This window comes from Myxine glutinosa, chromosome 3 (genome assembly GCF_964187855.1).
Source record: "Myxine glutinosa chromosome 3, kmMyxGlut1.1, whole genome shotgun sequence".
NCBI lineage: Eukaryota > Metazoa > Chordata > Myxini > Myxiniformes > Myxinidae > Myxine > Myxine glutinosa.
The window spans coordinates 174,737,248-174,758,432 of record NC_136263.1 but is presented as its reverse complement, the minus strand read 5'-3'; the positions used below and the strand labels follow the sequence as shown (position 1 = coordinate 174,758,432).

Below are 21,185 nucleotides of genomic sequence, written 5' to 3'. Positions count from 1 at the left end.
CCCCTCGGTGACTACCTGGTCTCGGTGACCCCCGGACCGTGAGAGGACCTTCGCCAGACGTAGTATTATATATGCGCTTTCGCAACGCAATCCCTATGAATTCCACCCAAGAGAAACTGATGTTCAATGATATATTTCCAGGGTAAGGATATCATACAATTTCAATGATACAATCACGGATATTCCCCGAGCAATCAACCACAAACAACCATCAACAATTCCCAATCCACAATCAATTCCCTATATGATTAAGATGGCCATCTTATATATGTGTGTCCACTTCTGTACTCACGACCCCCTTTTGGTCTCTGCCCCTCACAATGTCTCTGGGCCCCTCCTGACCAAGATGCTGGTCGGCGTCGCCGCACTCAGGCGGTTGAACGAACCCCGGGTGGACGTGTTTCCACCGGGCAGGTATCGTACCAGGCACCGCGGCTGCAGCCCCTCGTGGCCACGCGAAGCGGGTACGGTAAAGCAAGCCAAAAGCCCCACGCCGCTTGCAAGGCGTGTTAGGCCCCAACGTGCGACCCGTACGCGTCTGTTTAGACGGTGCCGCGAACGGTGCCAGACGCGGGGTCGATGCACGGCCCCACGTCAACTTGACGTCTCCACCGGGTAGGTACACGTCCCGGTAACTCCTCTCGCCAGACGGGCTTCGGAACGCCGCTTTTCCACGCAGCGCAAGGTCGATCCCACCTTTCGTCGGAGCGGGGCAAGGAAGAAAAAGAATACACGTCGCTTTTCTTCCTCGTGTCTTTTCTCTTCCGTTTCCGGTCACTTCCGTTTCCGGACACTTTTTCAGAAGGGCTCCTGACCCTCCAACCACAACAACCCTTAATCTATTACACATGGATAAGCAAAGACCTGAAGGGTAATTCACATACATTCACATCAATATGTAACAATATATATAAACAGAAATCGGGCGCTACTTTTGACTCACCCTGTATATATGCACACTACTAGTAAAAAGTTTAGGTACACCCAGCATATTGTGTTTAATGTGCAAAATAAACATAAGATGAGAACAAAACTCTTACCAAAGATATATCTGCTTATCTACTGATAATATATTTTGCTTCAATGCATCTTTCTTGTGCGAAACCTAGGTTTAAAGTAATTTTTGGAAATAGGTCGAAAAGTGCAATACTAAATCCAAACTGAAACGTGAAGTTAATGTTATTAACGTTTCATCTCAGGAGTAAAAACTGTTTACAAATACACTGCTCTGTGTGGAAGTAATGTTTGTGCTTAGTTTCTTCATCAAGTGCAATGTCTATTATTGCCAGGTGTTGCAAAAAATATTGACAGAAAGGCCAGCCATAAAATCTAATGTGTGCTTCTGTGTTCCAGATTGCATGAACATGGGTGCCAAAGCTCAGCTAATGCCAGAAAAAAGACAGGCAATTGTAACTTTGAGAATAGAAGGCCTTGAAACAGTTGCAGTGCTGGAACTGTTTAACTGGGCTCTAATTTCCGGTGCTGAAAGACGTCTGTTGCGGAGACTGTTGACTCGGATTACGTGTCCTGCAATTCTGTTGTGATTCTTGGTTGACAAGAACATTTTCTATCCACATTTTTACCAGTTTCGTTTTGTTGTTTAATGGCACAAGCAACTGCATTTACTGACACTTGTAAATATTTTGCAATTTGTCTCAAGGATTGGCCTTCTTTTCTCAAAGTTACAATTGCCTGTCATTTTTCTGGCATTAGCTGAGCTTTGGCACCCCTGTTCATGCAATCTGTACCTAAACTTTTGACTGGTAGTGTATATATTGTTATGTCGGTGGGGTAAATGAATATCTAGAGCCAGGTAGATCTGTATAGGTAGGTATTCGACTGTCACGATAGGGAATCTACCCTGTAATAAGTTCTGTGTTTTTAGGCGGTTTGTCGGGATAAGCTGTATTGATGTGCCCGCTACGACGGAGCAGGGCGTGCTAAGTAGTCCAGGGATTATGGTTAAGATTCCTTTGTTCGTCGTCCCCCCTGTCGCCAAACCTTCGTCCCTTATGGCAATGCATGCACATATAAACACTTAGATAGGCCCTTTAGTGCAGACAGTAATTAAGTTCCCTTCCCTCACAATGACTTCAGAAGAAGACAGGCAGGAAGCCAGATCGGGGCACTGCTGGATGGCCGCCGCCAGCCACACCTCCGGCTGGCCTAGCAACATCGCGTGACATGAGCTATAACCACGCCACAGGGAACGGGTGATTGGTTGGCATGAAAGGCGTGAAACTCCAGCCAATCAGGGCGGGAGGCGCGAAGACGCAACTGAGGGAGAGGTTGTTCATTGGAGGGAAGGCGCTGGAAGGTTTTGTGAACAGTGGAAAGCTACGAGGCGCTGATTGGGGGGCACGCCGAGACCGACGTCACCGGCCAGGTTATAAAAGGGCATGCTGCACGACATTTTGAGCAGCCCTCTCCTGGCTTCCTCTCTCCTGGCTTCCTCGCACTCGTGGCTCTCTTCTCTCTTGGCTCTGGGTTTTCATAGCGTGCGGTCGCATTTGCTCTCCCCTTGCTCTCTCTTCCTTTTGGCCCGTTCTTCTTCGCTGCTCTCTTGGGGCTGCTCTTCTCTGCTTCGCTTTTCGTTCTAAGTTTGTGCTTGTGTTGGAGATCGCGTTCTTCGTGGTGCTTGGAGCAGTGCTCGGCCCTTCGCGGTGCTGTTGGTGCAAGGAGCGAGTGTTGGTGCTGAGTGGGCGGGACCTCGTGGTGTGCAGCGGAGCGAGTCGCATCGGGGCCTAGCGAGCGAGCGAGCGAGCGAAGGGTTTCTTCGCGCCGGAGCTTGGAGCCACGTGGGGACAAGACAATGGACAGATAAGACCGCACACCACATACACCATAACGAACGTTTCTTTTCGTAATTCATTCCCTCGTCTTGTATCCGAAATCTGTCGTGTGTGGATGTCCATTAGGACATTTATTACCGGCGTGTGCTTTTCCTGTCCCACCATCCTTGTGAATAAACCCTTGTATTATTTATATATATATATATATATATATATATATATATATATATATATATATATATATATATATATATATATATATATATATATATATATATATATATATATATATATATATATCTGAACGCAGTTTCCGTGTGGTTTATTTAACAGGTAAGAATGCAGGTCGTCTCTTGCGCCGCCCCCCTCCAACCCGCGCACGTTTGTGTAGCTTTTTGTTTTTGGAGTCCGCCATTGAGTTTTCGCCTCGAGAGCTAAGGCCTTCACAATCGGCTTCCGTGACCGTCTGATTTTAATCAAAGGCGGCCACACGAAAATATTATACAGGGTGCCTATTAAGTCTGGAACCATTCCATAATCATGAATCATAATAATGAATCATTATCACAAAATCATGAGTCACTTATTTTGCCCTATGGTTCCAGGCTTATGGGACATCTTGTATATATATATATATATATATGTATATATATATATATATATATATGTATATATACATACATACATACATACATATATATATATATATATATATATATATATATATATATATATATATATATATATATATGTATACATATATATATATATATATACATTAGCTGAGGTACCTGGCATTGCACAGGGGAATTCAATGCAATATGTATTGAAATATCCAGTCAGAATCGAAAATATCTTGGTAGCCTAAAGGCAGATCACTTACATGCAAAGTTCGTTTTCATGATGTGAGAATGCAAAATAAATAAAAACCAAGTAATTAACATCAATAGCTGAGCTGTTGTATTTTCCACACACAGACTGAGAGGATTACAGGTGGGGGAGCATGAACACACTGTGGTGCTGTAATAAATCCCTAGATGCAATGTGCCATAAATGGTCCTTTCCAGAAGTATCTGTATTAGCGCAATTTAAGTCAGAAGTGCTCTAGCAGGCATAGTACTGTGCTGATCTTCGTAATGCAGTACATTAAAGTTAAAAAGCAACAGACGGATTGTACCGTGCCAATCTTCGTTATGCAGTAAATTAAAGTTAAAAAAGCAACAAATGGATTGTACCATGCCAATCTTCATGATGCAGTAGATTAAAGTTAAAAAAGCAACAGACGGATTGTACCGTGCCAATCCTCATGACGCAGTAGATTAAAGTTAAAAAAGCAACAGACGGATTGTACCGTGCCAATCCTCATGACGCAGTAGATTAAAGTTTAAAAAAAGCAACAGACGGATCCGACGTTTTCAATCTTCATGACGCAGTAGATTAAAGTTAAAAAAGCAACAGACGGATCGTACCATGTCAATCTTCATGACACAGTACATTAAAGTTAAAGAATCAACAGACGGATTGTACAATGCCAATCTTCATGACACAGTACATTAAGTTAAAGAGCAACAGACAAATCCTACGTTTTCAATCTTCGTGGCGCAGTATATCAGAGTTAAAAAAAAATCAACAGATGGATCATACAATGCCAATCTTCATGACACAGTACATTAAAGTTAAAGAGCAACAGACGTATCCTACCTTGTCAATCTTTGTGACGCGGTAGATTAGAGTAAAAAAATCAACAGACAGATCGCACCATGCCATTCTTTGTGATGCAGTAGATTAAAGTTTAAAAAGCAACAGACAGATCATATCGTGCCAATCTTCGTGACGCAGTAGATTAAAGTTTAAAAAGCAACAGACATATCGTATGATGCCAATCTTCGTGACGCAGTCGATAAAAGTTTAAAAAGCAACAGACAGATTATATCGCGCCAATCTTCGTGACACAGAAGATTAAAGTTTAAAAAGCAGCAGACGGATCATACCTGCCAATCTTCGTGACGCAGTAGATTAAAGTAAAAAAAAAATCAACAGATGGATTGTACCATGCCAATCTTCGTGACGTGGTAGGTTAAAGGAGAATCCAAACGCAATTTGTTTTTTCTGAAAACCATTGAAAATCATTAACCACGGTCCATCTAATTTGAATCCCATCACAAAGTGTTGAAGAAAAGTCTGAGAGTGTCGATTTTCAATTTGGCCAGTGACTTCATATGATGAACTCACCTTCACCCAAATGGTCGTTTACATAGAGAAGAGTGTATTTCGAGCTCATATTCCGAAACTGATTCCACGATCATTACCAACTCTGAACGTTTTTAGTATGTTGAAATGGATCATTGGGATTTCGAAAAAACTATTGGAGACAGAATAAGTGATGGAAACGCTTTCCAGAGAAATATGGAGCCATGTCATTTTGAGCCTTATGCAGGCGATTTAGACGAAGATGGGGTTAGTGAAGATGGCGGTGATAGTAGTGCAGATGAAAACGCCAAAACGACATTGCGGGTTAGTTTGTCAGTGGAAGTAGGTTGTGGTTATGGTGTTAGAGCCTGCAGACTTTTCCACCATTTGAAGGACTATATCATGTGTCAATGACCTGTATGTGTTAACTGGCTAGGTGTTATGTTTCAATCTAATGGGTGTATGAGAAAAGGAGGCCTACATCTTCAAAACTTGACTATTTTGAGAAGATATTCTATAGACATTCTGACTTTCTGGTTGTAGTGGTGACTCATCCAGGATTGTACTCCTTTGCCAATGAAACTGACTCAGCAGCCCGATGCGCCTCATGGAGTGAAAGGAATGGTTACTATAACACTGACTTTGAATTTATCATTGGGAACATTTTAGGTGTTTGCTGATTAAGTGAATAAAGGGGATTGATAAAAAGTGCTTTATCTCCCAACCCCCTCCTTTCTGCGGATGGATATGTGGTGCCCACATCTTTGCTGCCCACACATCATACACTTCACAGCATATATGATATTTTAGCTAATTTTCTACAAATCATAGACTTTGCTCTATCTCTGCCCTGAGCATGTCCACAATGCTTACGTTAATGAAAGCCTAATGATAGCCCACACCCTGGTCTTACTCTAAGCTGCTTTCATTCATTTCCTCTCCCACTGTTTTCTCCTTAGACACTCTTTACACGTCTCCAGGCATTAGAGGAAGAGGTTCTGGAGCTGCGACGAAGCTGTTCCACTTCACCCATGTGTTGTCAAAGTAAGTTTATTACCCTCGCCAGAGGGGTGGGTGTTGCATTTGAGTCAGTTTGTTTGTTACTTGCCGGAAAGATTCCGGCAAGTATGTTGGTTGGTTGGTTTGTCTGTCTGTCTGTTTGTTTGTCTGTCTGTTTGTGTGCAGTACTTCGTCTACGTCGTTGCACATAGCATCGCCATAATTTACACACATATTTGCCTTGCCCTGGAATAGACTGTGCCCAATTTTTAACTCTCTCAGCCCAAGGTCAAGCTCAAGGTCACCCAAAACGTGAAAATCGTTTTTTGCTAACTAGCATCGGTACCCACCCTATGGGCGGGGCTTCAATTGGGAGGCCCAAATGAAAAGGCAAAATATCAGAAATTGAAGGCTTTTTTTTATTTGAAACGATTGATATAAACATCCGCTAAATCATATCACACGCAAATCATCAAAATCTAAACAGTATCTTTAGAATTTCAATAATAATCTTGCAGCTGCCATGTTGGTGCTCGCCGTCACTGCGATGCGAAGCGAAAGACGCCTCAGAGCTGTCACATTCACAATCGCTACGTCGTATGTACTCCCGATACGTGTTTCCTTCATTGTAAAAACTACCAAGTCAACAGTTAGAAGGATTTTGAGCCGATATGTGTTACGGCTTTGGCAAGATTGATGGAGACAGCGATATGTTAGCTTATACACCGCCCAAATAGCTATGTGGAATTCTCTCATGTAGAGATTAAACCCATGTCGTTTGAACTTTGGCAGATGTCATTATTTACTTTTAATGATCCAAAATGGCCGATAAAAAAGTACATTCCGGCAAGTCCTCGGTCTCTGACCGATTTTTCATTTGTTTGTCTGTCTGTCTGTTTGTTTGTCTGTTTGTTTGTCCGCAGAGAATAAATATGATGATCTCTGCAACCGTTGGTCCGATTGACAGGAAATTTTCACAATAGGTGCATCTTTGTGTTGACCTCGTTGCACCTCCATATCTCCGAAAGCGCTGAATAGACAAAATTGAGACATGGCTCATTGTAAATAACTCTCCATGGGGAATAAAATATGTTAATGATAATGTCATAGGTGCCTCCATTATGACGTCATAATTCGACAAGTACAAAACTTCATCCGATCAAGATGAAATTTCTTGAGCATAATCTAGGGATAAATTGGTGGATAAAAAATAATAATGATGACGGCATCGATCACGTGGTTCGGCGGCCATATTTGTTTTAACACAAAAGCCTTAAAAACCACTGAAAACACATCCTGGCGAGGGTCTGCAATCTCTGACTGCTCTTTCTTGTTGATTCTGTAAATGAGACTAATTTGAATGTTTCATGAGTGAATCTTTTGTCCTACATCAGAGTTATGCCAGCTAAGATTAAGCTTATTAGTCCCATACCAGTTTCACCAGCAGGGACTATAGGTTTGCTCTCCGTCTGTCTGTCCGTCTGTCCATCTGTCGGTCTGTCCGTCCCGCCTTTGGTTTTTCAGACTGTTCCCCATACCCTTTAATATATTCAACTGAAACTTGGTACATGGCTTTATTATGATAAGTTACAGAACAGGCTCAAGTTTTGGGGCGTTTCGCCAACATTTCACCGAGTTATGCTCTTTTTGGACTTAAAAATATCACGTTGGTGGAGGACTTGTATTGCAAAATAATTCTCGCTCTGGTTTAAGTAGGTTAAATAAGCATATTTAAAATGTCACTCTTATTCAGACTTTGCACTCAGTATAAAGGCACAGGAAAACGACATTTGGATGTTCCTATGTAGGAGGTGTCAGAAACAACAGACAAAGGCATTATTGTGAAACAAACCAAAAAGAGACATTTGCAGAGTGTTAAATTGCAATGTATACTACCACTACTTCTACTACAACTACTAATACTACCATTTTCCTGTGGTAGTGGGTTGGTCGTTGCAATGCTTTACCAGTATGTCCTTGTAAACTAGCGATATGTAAAAACACCGACAGGATCAATCACTCACTCAAGTTTTTAATCACTTACAATAGGTGAAATGAATTTCTGCAATACAGCTATACTTGTTGACTTGATTCGAGTCTAAATACCAGGAAGAAAATGAACAAGTATCTATTTTTTCTACATCATTATATAGAATCTTTTCACATTTTGCAATTGGGAATATCCGTTTTCGAAAATACTCAGCACTATGAACTATCACAGATGTCCAGCAAGGTAAGCATCAAGTGTGATATGTTTCGACCCCTAAGTGGTTTTCACCTGGGACTATGCAGACATCTTGCACCAGTTAAGTACCCTCCAAATGGAGAGTCAGGTGACTGCAATATTCAGATGAAAACCATTCGGTGGTTGGAAAGTCAGACCTGAGCTTTGCTTTCATGGACAGATGTGCTTGTAGGTGTTGCTTAGTTTTTTTTAGAAAAATATTTGTGGTTTTATATAGTTTAAGCATGCATTGTTTTTTTTCTGAATTTTGATTTTTATTAACAATAAAATAGATATTTAATTGGATTCACCTGTGGCTTGTTTGCTAAATGGCTTGCAGGATAACATAGAGGTATGTGTACTCACCTCTGCACTGTCTAGCCTGGGTTAGAATCTCGACCCGGCTATAAACAGTCACCCTAGTGTTTGACAGGCAGGGTGAGGCATCAATGTGTGTGCCGTCCCTTGGAAGGACTTTAAACTGGTTTCCCATCTGCTAGCGTTAGTTAGTGGGTGTTGAAGATCCCACAGTGTCCATTGCAAAGAGTATGTGAGTTATTGCGGCATCCTGCGCAAATTCCTGCACTCTCAGCCGAGTACCTTCCATCAGTAACGACACATCAAGGAGTGTGACCTCATGACAATTAAACTGCCTCGACAGCCTTATTTGCCTAATGGCAGGAGGGTTATAATTGTTGGCCAACTGCTCCCAACCCCCATTAGATATTGTAGGACATGCCAACATTTTTTTTTCAATAAACAAGTGTATATAATTAAAGAGGAAATGTCTAAATTTATTTATTTAAATGTGTAATTAATTTTTATTTATACTACTGCGGTATGCTTACACATTGTGTAAGCAAGAACAAATCATGCTTCGTATGTAGGTACATAATAAATAGAAGCTTTATGATTATAGGCAAGCATCACCGACCTGCTGCGAGATATCAATTTAGGTTATTTATTGATTTATTTATTTAGTTTATGGATGCAGTTACGGTTCTTACGTAAATTTTCATTGAGATTTTTATTTCACAGTTTACAGTTATAGAAATTACAATTTTCAAATGCTTGATGTCGATTGACGTTGTCTTTACAGACGTGTTTACGTTTTTGTTTATTTAAACGTACATTTTCATTTACGGACGCTTTTTGTTTTTGCATTTACGGACATTATCGTCATGTTTATTTCACAGTTTACAGTTATATAAATTATGATTTTCAGATGCTACATATTGATTGAGGTTTTTTTTTAGTTTTTTTTTTAGTGTATTCGTTTACGTTTTTTACTGAAATGTTTATTTTCGGACATTATCGTCATGTTTATTTCACAGTTTACAGTTATATAAATTATAATTTTCAAATGCTACATATTGATTGAGGTTTTTTTTTTGGTTTGTTTTTTTAGTGTATGCATTCACGTTTTTTACTGAAATTTTCATTTTCGGACATTATCGTCATGTTTATTTCACAGTTTACAGTTATATAAATTATAATTTTCAAATGCTAGATATTGATTGAGGTTTTTTTTTGGTTGGTTTTTTTAGTGTATGCATTTACGTTTTTTACTGAAACTTTCATTTTCGGACATTATCGTCATGTTTATTTCACAGTTTACAGTTATATAAATTAGAATTTTCAAATGCTAGATATTGATTGAGGTTTTTTTTTGGTTTGTTTTTTAGTGTATGCGTTTACGTTTTTTACTGAAACTTTCATTTTTGGACATTATCGTCATGTTTATTTCACAGTTTACAGTTATATAAATTATAATTTTCAAATGCTAGATATTGATTGAGGTTTTTTTTTGTTTTGTTTTTTAGTGTGTGTTTCCGTTTTTTTACTGAAATTTTCATTTTAGGACATTATCGTCATGTTTATTTCACAGTTTACAGTTATATAAATTATAATTTTCAAATGCTAGATATTGATTGAGGTTTTTTTTTGTTTGTTTTTTAGTGTGTGTTTCCGTTTTTTACTGAAATTTTCATTTTCGGACATTATCGTCATGTTTATTTCACAGTTTACAGTTATATAAATTATAATTTTCAAATGCTAGATATTGATTGAGGTTTTTTTTTGTTTGTTTTTTAGTGTGTGTTTCCGTTTTTTACTGAAATTTTCATTTTCGGACATTATCGTCATGTTTATTTCACAGTTTACAGTTATATAAATTATAATTTTCAAATGCTAGATATTGATTGAGGTTTTTTTTTGTTTGTTTTTTAGTGTGTGTTTCCGTTTTTTACTGAAATTTTCATTTTCGGACATTATCGTCATGTTTATTTCACAGTTTACTGTTTTATAAATTATAATTTTCAAATGCTAGATATTGATTGAGGTTTTTTTTGTTTTGTTTTTTAGTGTGTGTTTCCGTTTTTTACTGAAATTTTCATTTTTGGACATTATCGTCATGTTTATTTCACAGTTTACAGTTATATAAATTATAATTTTCAAATGCTAGATATTGATTGAGGTTTTTTTTGTTTTGTTTTTTAGTGTGTGTTTCCGTTTTTTACTGAAATTTTCATTTTCGGACATTATCGTCATGTTTATTTCACAGTTTACAGTTATATAAATTATAATTTTCAAATGCTAGATATTGATTGAGGTTTTTTTTTGTTTGTTTTTTAGTGTGTGTTTCCGTTTTTTACTGAAATTTTCATTTTCGGACATTATCGTCATGTTTATTTCACAGTTTACAGTTATATAAATTATAATTTTCAAATGCTAGATATTGATTGAGGTTTTTTTTTGTTTGTTTTTTAGTGTGTGTTTCCGTTTTTTACTGAAATTTTCATTTTCGGACATTATCGTCATGTTTATTTCACAGTTTACAGTTATATAAGTTATAATTTTCAAATGCTATTTTTTACTGAAATTTTCATTTTCGGACATTATCGTCATGTTTATTTCACAGTTTACAGTTATATAAGTTATAATTTTCAAATGCTATTTTTTACTGAAATGTCCATTTTCCGACGCTTTGCGACGGTTCTGTGATTTTTCCCGATGTACTGGTTTCGATATCAATTGGAACGCCAAATTTCAGCTTTCAGCTCTATGACAAACTTCAGCTCTACGACATCCACAAGGTACCGAACATTAATATCAGTCACTCAGTGAGAAAGGTTTATATACAAGATGACCACCTTGTTAGACTTTTTTTGGCATGTATAGACTATTTGAACACTCCACAGTCCACATGTGCGGTGTGGTTGTGTGTGTAGAGATGTGCAATTTTTGTGTAATTGTTACGCCTCATGTTGGACATCAATAAGTGTTGTCAAAATGAAACATGACATGTTGTTAGGTTGAGGAAATTTGCTTGAAATTCCAATACAATGTCTTGCAGACAGCTGCATAGACATTGCTGCTTTGGTTTGAACCACATTTCCTTTTGTTCAATCGATTTTGAATGACGTCATATTTAAAGCATGTGGTTTGAATAATTGCAATGCAGCAATACCCATACAATCCACATCTTGGACTTGTATATGCCCGACTTTTAGCATTACGCAAATATTGTCATTGCTAATTAACACCATTCTTTTCTCCACATGATTTCCTTCGTGCTCTTTCAGACTCTTATTCCACAATTTATTTTTTCTAGGGTTGTAATCAGGCCACTCTTCTCTACACATATTTTTGTTGATGCTCTGATAGTTATTGGTGTTGGTCTTGTCAAGTGTGAACATGTCATCTGTGTTCAATAAGTTATTGTTCAACTGCACTTTATCCCCCATCCCCATACCCGCCAAAAAAGAAATAAACATGCACAAACATAGAGAAACATTCCCAATGTCTGGAAGGGTTGTGCCTTGCCTGTTTGGTACCTCCTCTCACTTCCTCTATCACCCCACATTTTTGTTTCCCTTTTTTACATGTCTACCTAATTATCCCTACCTCGCCCTCCCTCCCCACAACACTCCACCCTGATCTCTGCCACGATTACACAGTATACTTATGTTAGAAAGCACTGCTGAAGCACTGGTAGTTTCGTAGAAGCAGATTTGCCTTGGCGAGATCCAGCAATATGGCATTTTCTCTACTTGATAAACGGTGTTTCTGCAATAACATCCTTATTTCACTACAGTTAAATATGTTAATGTTTCATTATGGTTAAACACTGATGGAATGAAATTCTTAAAGTATTTCATCACTCACAATATATATATATACACAGTGCATTCAGAAAGTATTCAGACCCCTTCACTTTTTTCACATTTTGTTATGTTGCACCCTCATGCTGAAATCGTTTAAATTCATTTTTTCCCTCATCAATCTACACTCGATACCCCATAATGACACAGAGAAAACAGGATTTTAGAACGTTTTGCAAATTTATTAAAAAGAAAAAACTGAAATATCACATTGACATAAGTATTCATACCCTTTGCTATGACACTTGAAATAATTTAGCTCAGGTGCCTCCCATTTCTCTTGATCATCTTTGAGATGTTTCTACACCTTGATTGGAGTCCACCTGTGGTAAATTCAATTGATTGGACATGATTTGGAAAGTCACTTCTCTTACCAAGGCCCTTCTCCCCCGATTGCTCAGTTTGGCCGGGCGGCCAGCTCAAGGAAGAGTCCTGGTTGTTCCAAACTTCTTCCATTTAAGAATTATGGAGGCCACTGTGCTCTTGGGAACCTTCAATGCAGCAGAGATTTTTTTGTAGGCTTCCCCAGATCTGTGCCTCGACACAATCCTGTCTCTAAGCTCTGCAGGCAGTTCCTTCGACCTCATGGCTTGGTTTTTGCTCTGATATGCATTGTCAGCTGTGAGACCTTATATAGACAGGTGTGTGCCTTTCCAAATATATATACATATGTCGTTTTTGGTCATCACAGCACTTACAGTTGACCCGGGGCAGCTCTAGCAGGGCATAAATTTGACGGACTGACTTGTTGGAAAGGTGGCATCCCATGACGGTGCCACGTTGAAAGTCACTGAGCTCTTCAGTTTGGCCCATTCTACTGCCAATGTTTGTCTGTGGAGATTGCATGGCTGTGGGCTTCATTATATATACCTGTCAGCAATGGGTGTGGCTGAAACAGTCGAATCCACTAATTAGAAGGGGTGTCCACATACTTTTTGTCATGTAGTGTATGTATATATATGTATATATATATATATGTCATCATGCTTTTCTGAACAAACTGCAGCACTTGATTTTGCTAAAAAATAATAATCATTCTTATGTTAAAAAAGAAAGAAAAACTATAGGCAGCATTGCTCTGTTCAGTTCACCTCTGAACCTCAGGCTCGTGATGCAGAGGATCAGGTTAAAATCAAATCAATGAAAGTGTTTGTTAATGTATACTAATGACCTTTTTCATTAAAGTAAAGTTATAATGAGGTCTACTAATGCCCTTGCTCTGCATGCACTTGATTTATGCACAGGCTCCTCCATGAGGCTTGGATTACTCCAAAAAAAAAAACTCTTTCTACTCTGTTCTGGCTATTCCCACTTCTCGCATTACAATGTGTGCCTCTACACTGTAAAAAGTCCGTTTCCTTTCCAAAACTTGTGAAACTTCAAACCTTCAGCAATCATTTTTAGCCAGAAAAAAAAAAATGAAATAAAATTTCATTGTCAAAGTGGCAGAAGGTGTATTTATGTCACATTATTGTCATTCCAGTGTTTTATAGTTTGGCAATAATAACCAACTTTGACTGTCTTATGTGGATAGTGAATGTCGCTGGAATATGTTTCTGTTTATATGTTTCTGTCTCTCTATCTCTGTCTCTCTGTCTCTGTCTCTCTGTATGTCTCTCTGTCTCTCTGTCTCTCTGTCTCTGTCTGTCTCTCTGTCTCTGTCTCTCTGTCTCTCTGTCTCTGTCTCTCTGTCTCTGTCTCTCTGTATGTCTCTCTGTCTCTGTCTGTCTCTGTCTGTCTCTCTGTCTCTCTGTCTGTCTCTCTGTCTCTGTCTGTCTCTGTCTGTCTCTGTCTGTCTCTCTGTCTCTCTGTCTGTCTCTCTGTCTCTCTGTCTCTCTGTCTCTGTCTGTCTCTCTGTCTCTGTCTCTCTGTCTCTCTGTCTCTGTCTCTCTGTCTCTGTCTCTGTCTCTGTCTCCCTGTATGTCTCTCTGTCTCTCTGTCTCTCTGTCTCTGTCTGTCTCTCTGTCTCTGTCTCTCTGTCTCTCTGTCTCTGTCTCTCTGTCTCTCTGTCTCTGTCTCTCTGTATGTCTCTCTGTCTCTCTGTATGTCTCTCTGTCTCTCTGTCTCTCTGTCTCTGTCTGTCTCTCTGTCTCTGTCTCTCTGTCTCTCTGTCTCTGTCTCTCTGTCTCTGTCTCTCTGTATGTCTCTCTGTCTCTCTGTCTCTGTCTCTCTGTCTCTGTCTGTCTCTCTGTCTCTGTCTCTCTGTCTGTCTCTCTGTATGTCTCTCTGTCTCTCTGTCTTTCTGTCTGTCTCTCTGTCTCTGTCTCTCTGTCTGTCTCTCTGTCTCTGTCTGTCTCTCTGTCTCTGTCTGTCTCTGTCTCTCTTTGCATCTGTCTCTCTTTTTCTCTGTCTCTGTCTGTCTCTCTGTCTCTGTCTCTCTCTCTGCCTCTGTCTGTCTCTCTTTGCCTCTGTCTCTCTTTGCCTCTGTCTCTGTCTCTCTCTGTCTCTCTTTGCCTCTGTCTCTCTTTGTCTCTGTCTCTGTCTGTCTATCTGTCTCTCTTTGTCTCTGTCTCTCTTTGCCTCTGTCTCTCTTTGCCTCTGTCTCTCTTTGTCTCTGTCTCTCTGTCTCTCTGTCTGTCTGTCTGTATGTATGTCTCTGTCTGTCTCTGTCTGTATGTCTCTCTGTATGTCTCTCTGTCTCTCTGAATGTGTGCACAATGTGTTGGCTTGGCACAGGCGTTTAAAGATTGGGCTTAGCAGTATTTACAGTCACACAAGTGCGACTTTTGCTTTTAAAATTTCCTATTATTCTGCATTATTTACAAAATAACTATCAGGATTTTTTGACACTCTTACAATCCCGCAATCATTTTATTTTGATGATATATTCAGACTGAATTATAAATTATTTCAGTAGTTAACATAGTTAAAGAAAATAGTTAAATCTAATTCTTGATATAAAAGGCAAATACAGACGTGATAGTTGTGCAAAAGGTGTTTTGTAAATGCCATTGACTTAAGACAAATATTTTGACAAGTTCGGTGTATATTTATTTAAATATATAATTATCCTTGTAATATGTGAATGCTTTATAAAACTAAAACGGCACTAGGTAGAGTGCGTAAGGAAATAGACAGGTGTGTGGAAATAGACTTCCTGTCGTTTAGTCCTTGTTACACACGCAACTTGTCGACTAAGTTTCGTCCAAATCAGTCCAAAACTTTTTGAGATATCTTGCTATACTATATCGTTTATGACCCTATCTTCCAATGGTGAAGGATTACTTTAACAATTCTACAAGCCAGATCTGGATCTTCACCAAAATCTAGTAATTTCGGCCTTGTCACATACGCTACCTCGCTGCCAAATTTAGTCCGAATCCGTCCACAACTTTTTGAGATATCTTGTTCACAGACAAACAAACAGACAGACAGACAGACAGACAGGGGTGAAAACATAACCTCCATCCACTTCGGTGGTGGAGGTAATGAATTCATACATGTCGTTCTGGAATTTTTGGTTTTTAACTCAACTGGACTACCGTCCAGTTGAGTTCATCACATACTGAACCCTCCGGCGTCCGTCGTCCGTCGTCCGTTAACTTTTCGACGTTAACACTCCAGCGTCCACAAATATCAACCGATTCTGATCAAACTTGACTTGCCTTACTTACCCCAAGTGGATACTTACCCTTACTTACTTACCCTTACCCTTACTTACTTATTACTTACCCTTACTTACTTATTACTTACCCTTACTTACTTACTTACTTACTTAACAAATCCTTACCCCAAGGACCAGGTTGGTATTACATTTCAGCCCGATCCGTTTAAAAATGGCGGACTTAAGCAACCATTTTGGTTTTGGTCATGAAAACGACGTGAACACTCTGGCGTCCACAAATATTAACAGATTTTGATCAAACTTAGAATGTTTAACCCTTACCACACAAGGTAGGTTGCTATTGCATTCCAACCCGATCCGTCACAAAATGGCCGCCATAGGCCGCCATATTGTTTTCAGCTCCGAAACGACGTTAAGACTTTAACGTCCACAAATATATATGGATTTTGATCAAACTTGGTGTGTGAGACTCTTACCACACAAGGTAGGTTGCTATCGCATGTCAACCCGATCTGTCACAAAATGGCCGCCATAGGCCGTTGTCCAGTCAGTTCAGTTGGCTTCTGCTTCCCTGGAAGCTCTAGTTGTTTTTTTTGCATTATTAACACATTTATTATTAACACTAGCGTGGATCGGCGCACTCCACGTGCCTCACCACATGTCTCTGCAGAGGCTGAGGCATCTTTGACCATGCCTGAATTCTCCGGGAGTAAGTGAAGGTCTGGAATGGTGGGTGCGGGTTAGTGGGGGTCATGGTGGTTTGGGGTTGTGGGGGGATGGAGGAATGGATGGATGCCTAACAGTCCAAGCTTCCCTTAGACTTCCTGCCGAGTTTTTACGTCGTATTTTCTTTTGCCCACATCTCAATCTCAAACTCGATTAATCAAGTCAAAGTAACAAAAAAAATTAGCGCTGATGAATACAGGTAAGATGTTTTGGTCACAAATATACATACATAACCATATATGCTTGCTCCATGAAAATAAGATTTCCAAAATTATTCACTTCTAATGTAATCAAGAGAGAGCTTCCTATTTTAATTCCGTTTTTCCTTCCCAACCTTGTACGCAGAATCAGAATGTAAAACAACTGTGGATGAGCAAACAAGCTGCCCTGGTGGATGTGGAGGAAACAGTAAGTGCCTCGAAGGAAAGTGCACATGCAATGCCGGGTTTACTGGAGAGGACTGCAAGCAGGTGGATCAAGCATGCCCTGGGGGCTGTGGACTGAATGCGAAGTGCGTTGAAGGCAACTGTGTGTGTGATTCGGGGTATAGTGGTCCTGGCTGTGCCAAGGCAGAGACCAAGAGCCAAGATTGTCTGGGACGGTGTGGCATCCATGGAACATGTTTGAAAGGGAAATGCATCTGTGAGGCCGGTTTCTCTGGGCCAAACTGCAATTATTACGCTTCAAACAAACTGGGCTGCCCTGGTGGTTGTGGTCCACATCACCGCTGTGAACAAAACACCTGTGTTTGCCGAGATGGTGCACCCTGTATGTTGCCTATTCCTGGTACGTCGATTCACAACAAAAGGTTTCATAAGCCCAATCAATTTATTGAAGCACCAAATAGTGTATGACTATATGTTTTTGTTTTTCTCATGTGCATTAACTTTCACAAACTAATATATATTTTAAGTTATTATTTCAGAATATATATATATATATATATATATATATATATATATATATATACCAGCCGAATTCACCCGGCGTTGCCCGGGTTCTTGTTGAATGAATTTACTCCTATAATTCAGCATTTACTCGCGGCCGTAGAAGATTGACTACCATAATTCAGCTCAGCTTTTAATTGCGAAATGGGCCCAGCCTGGCCGAGGTGGCCTTGACCGGCCTCGCCACCGAGACCATAACCTTCCCGGGGCCCGGCCCGACATTTTTTGTTTGAGACGTTTCCTCCTATTTTTCACTGTTCAGGAGATTAGCGCATGCAGACAAACAAACAAACAAAAACTCTTTGACCTTGGTCTTTGACCTTGGCTACCCAGACCACCTCTGCCCAAAAAATGAAATGGTACTGGCAGCTCCAAGAACCCAGGACGCGCCACAGGAACCACCTAAGGGCTTCTGCGTGCTACAATTTGTGCCAGGAGTAGCTCAAAGGATTGGCAGGATTTTGAGACCGGTCGGGGTGAGGGTTAACTACCAACCTATGTACACCTTGATAAGTGCACTGACCAAGGTCAAAGACAAAAGACTAAAGAATGATTGCACAGGTGTGGTATACACCATTCCATGTGAGTGTGTTGGAGAATACATAGGCGAGACTGGAAGAACCTTAGGCCAGCGCATTAATGAACACCACAAGGCCTTTGAGTGTAATCACCCAGAAAGATCTGCCATCGACAAGCATGGAATAAGGGCGGGCCATGTTCCTCTATGGGACAATGTGAACGTGCTGGCGGCATCCCCGAACCGGGCCAGGAGGCGAATACTGGAGGCCTGGCACACTGGCCAAACGAGGGCACCATTGACAGAGGAGACTGTGGCGTTACCACAGGCATACGGACCTCTCATGCATAAATACACCAGAGAGACACCGATGCTGGGAGGAGGACAAAGACAAAGTGGGACATAGCCGACACAGGCAACACGGACAACGAAACACGATACACCGCTCAAACACACACAAAACACTTGCAACATAAGCCGATCATGGGTCTATGATCACGAGGTCTCGCAACACAGCTTTGTGATTGGTTGATAGAATAGGCCCACCCCTCCTCCCAGGTATATCTGGGAGGAGGTGAACAAGGGAACTTCTCTTGATGAAGGCTAGTGGAGGCTCGGCGCACGCTGGGTTGCTGGCCGAAACGTTGAGTTTGTTAAAGCCAAAGCTATAGGTTGGAGAACGGAAAAATGGATGTCGTGGATATATATACAGTCACGTGAAAAAGTAAGTACACCCCATGTAAAGTTTTGACTTTTTCAACATATTTCAACAGTCAGGGTTCTTACCAGAGACCTACCAGATCCAGAGGGAATGCTCTAATCCATTTACTCCTGTGTCTGGTGGTGGAATTGCAGTGCTGGTTTTATTTTCATGGAAGTTTTAAAGGAAGTAAATCGGGCAAAATGGAGAAGATTGTCATGGGGACCGCAAGGCTAACCCCCGCTCTAGCAGGGAAAATGGCCTTAAAATGCCTGTTGTGTGTTGTTGTTGTTGTTGTTGTTGTTGTTGTTGGAAGTCGCCCCAAACAAGGCATATACAGCTACACTAGATAAGGGTCTAACATTACTTGGTCCATAAGGTAAGGTAAGGGTCCCTATGGGCTGTAGATGATTATTCAAATCACCTCGTCTGTTGTTGAGGATGTGCAACGTGTGAGCAGCTACAAGAATGTGCCAATTACCGTTTGCTTTTTACTTCCGTTTACAAGATCCAGATCCTCCCCTTCGTTAACACTCATCTTCGACTTATAATCACAAATTACGACTCTTGACATTGCCTAACTCCCAATTGAATTGCTCCCAATTGAAGCCCCGCCCGTAGGGCGGCTACCATTGCGAGTAATCACATAATGCATAAGTTGAAAGGTAGAGTTTTGAAAAGCAATGGGTCTTAGTTCAAAGATATGTTTTTGTGTTGTGTGTTGTGGAACACATTGTTGTTGGCATTTGTACAAACTTTACTTTGAAACTTCAATTTTTGCTTATTTCCATTGACAACAATGCCCACTCTTGTTTATTAACTCTCATATATTTGCAGTGATGAATCCACCAATAAACCTACGTGTTGTTGACTTCAGCGACACTTTTGTGGGCCTTACGTGGCAGAGACATAATGCTTCCGTGGTGGGTTGGCCTGGAGTCCATGGTGTCGATGAAAACAATGGTAATAAGCTGCTTCTCGAGATTATGGGTCTGCATGGAGATCTTCGGAAACTAGAGCTGCCAGTTGATGCGGTCACAGTGGGAATTTCCCACCTGAGACCCAACACTGACTACAGCTTCAGCTTGCAGACCATAGGACCTGGAGGCAGCCACAGTGACCCAGCTGTTACTAGCATCAAGACAGGTAAGAAGCAGTTCAAATGTAATGTTTTATTAAACTGTGTTAACTATTGCATTGACATTCTCATGAAATTAGCCGTTCTTTGGGTCCCAATTACTGGTTCTGAGAATCATGGAGTAGAGGAGGTTAACAAGAAGTGTAAGCATGGTAGCGTAGCTATTCATGTAAAAATAACAAGCACGAGAAGTAGAAATAAAATTAAATGTCTGAGAACAAATAATTTATTGTGGATTTCCTTGAAATGGAACAGATCGAGGCATCATTCCACACAAAGCTGAATATGAATTAAATGTTGATTTAAGGAGTGTTACCTTTTTGTCATGATTATTTTACATGCCAAGCGCACTGCCAACTGGTCATGAATAACAATTGAAGATTGAGCTGTTACACACGGGGCATTGTGGGAATAAAATCGGGTACATTGCCGGTTTATGGGAACTCGAGTGAGGTTACATTTAATGATGGTGTTTGCGGACCTCGTAGAGAATTTTTTTTTGCAAAGTGAATTTTTACAATTGACCAGGAATGCAAACAGCAAATGTTTGGAATGCAAAACAAACAAACAAAACAAACAAACAAAAAACAACAACAAAACAAAACAAACAGGAATGCAAACAAAAATTGACCAGGAACGCAAACAGGAAATGTTTGGAATGCAAAACAAACAAACAAACCAAACAAACAAAAAAACAAAAAACAACAACAAAACAAAACAAACAGGAATGCAAACAAAAATTTACCAGGAATGCAAACAGGCTTTTCAAAATGGGGGGGGGGGGGGGGGGTGGTGGATATGTTACCTGATAAGTAGCAGAAGTCACCTTAAATAAAAAGGACTATGTGGCAATATATATATATATATATATATATATACACAACTGTGAGAAATACTAGGAACTCCACAGTACGAGCAGGGCGTCTCATTTGCATTAAATAAATAATCGGGAGATTAAATCAGACGCGGACGTAGCTTCAGGACGTCGATCTTTAATTTTCGACAAGCTTTCGACCAACAAAGGTCTTCTTCTTAGTCGTCCCGTGACTTCCGCTGAACTTGGGGACGACTAAGAAGAAGACCTTTGTTGGTCGAAAGCTTGTCGAAAATTAAAGATCGACGTCCTGAAGCTACGTCCGCGTCTGATTTAATCTCCCGATTATTTATATATATATATATGCCTGGTGTTGACATAATGGTGAAGGTGAAGGTGGCTGGCTTGAG

General features: G+C 40.2%; 1 protein-coding gene across 1 annotated transcript in view; it reads left to right on the top strand.

Annotated features, from left to right (window-relative positions):
• Positions 1–21,185, top strand: part of LOC137423049 (tenascin) — a 143,330-nt gene that overhangs the window by 36,565 nt on the left and 85,580 nt on the right. Inside the window, exons 2-4 of the mRNA XM_068109823.2 lie at positions 5,942–6,026; positions 17,005–17,445; positions 19,661–19,969. Of these exons, the coding sequence (XP_067965924.2) occupies positions 5,942–6,026; positions 17,005–17,445; positions 19,661–19,969 (835 nt within the window). The remainder of the gene's footprint in view (positions 1–5,941; positions 6,027–17,004; positions 17,446–19,660; positions 19,970–21,185) is intronic.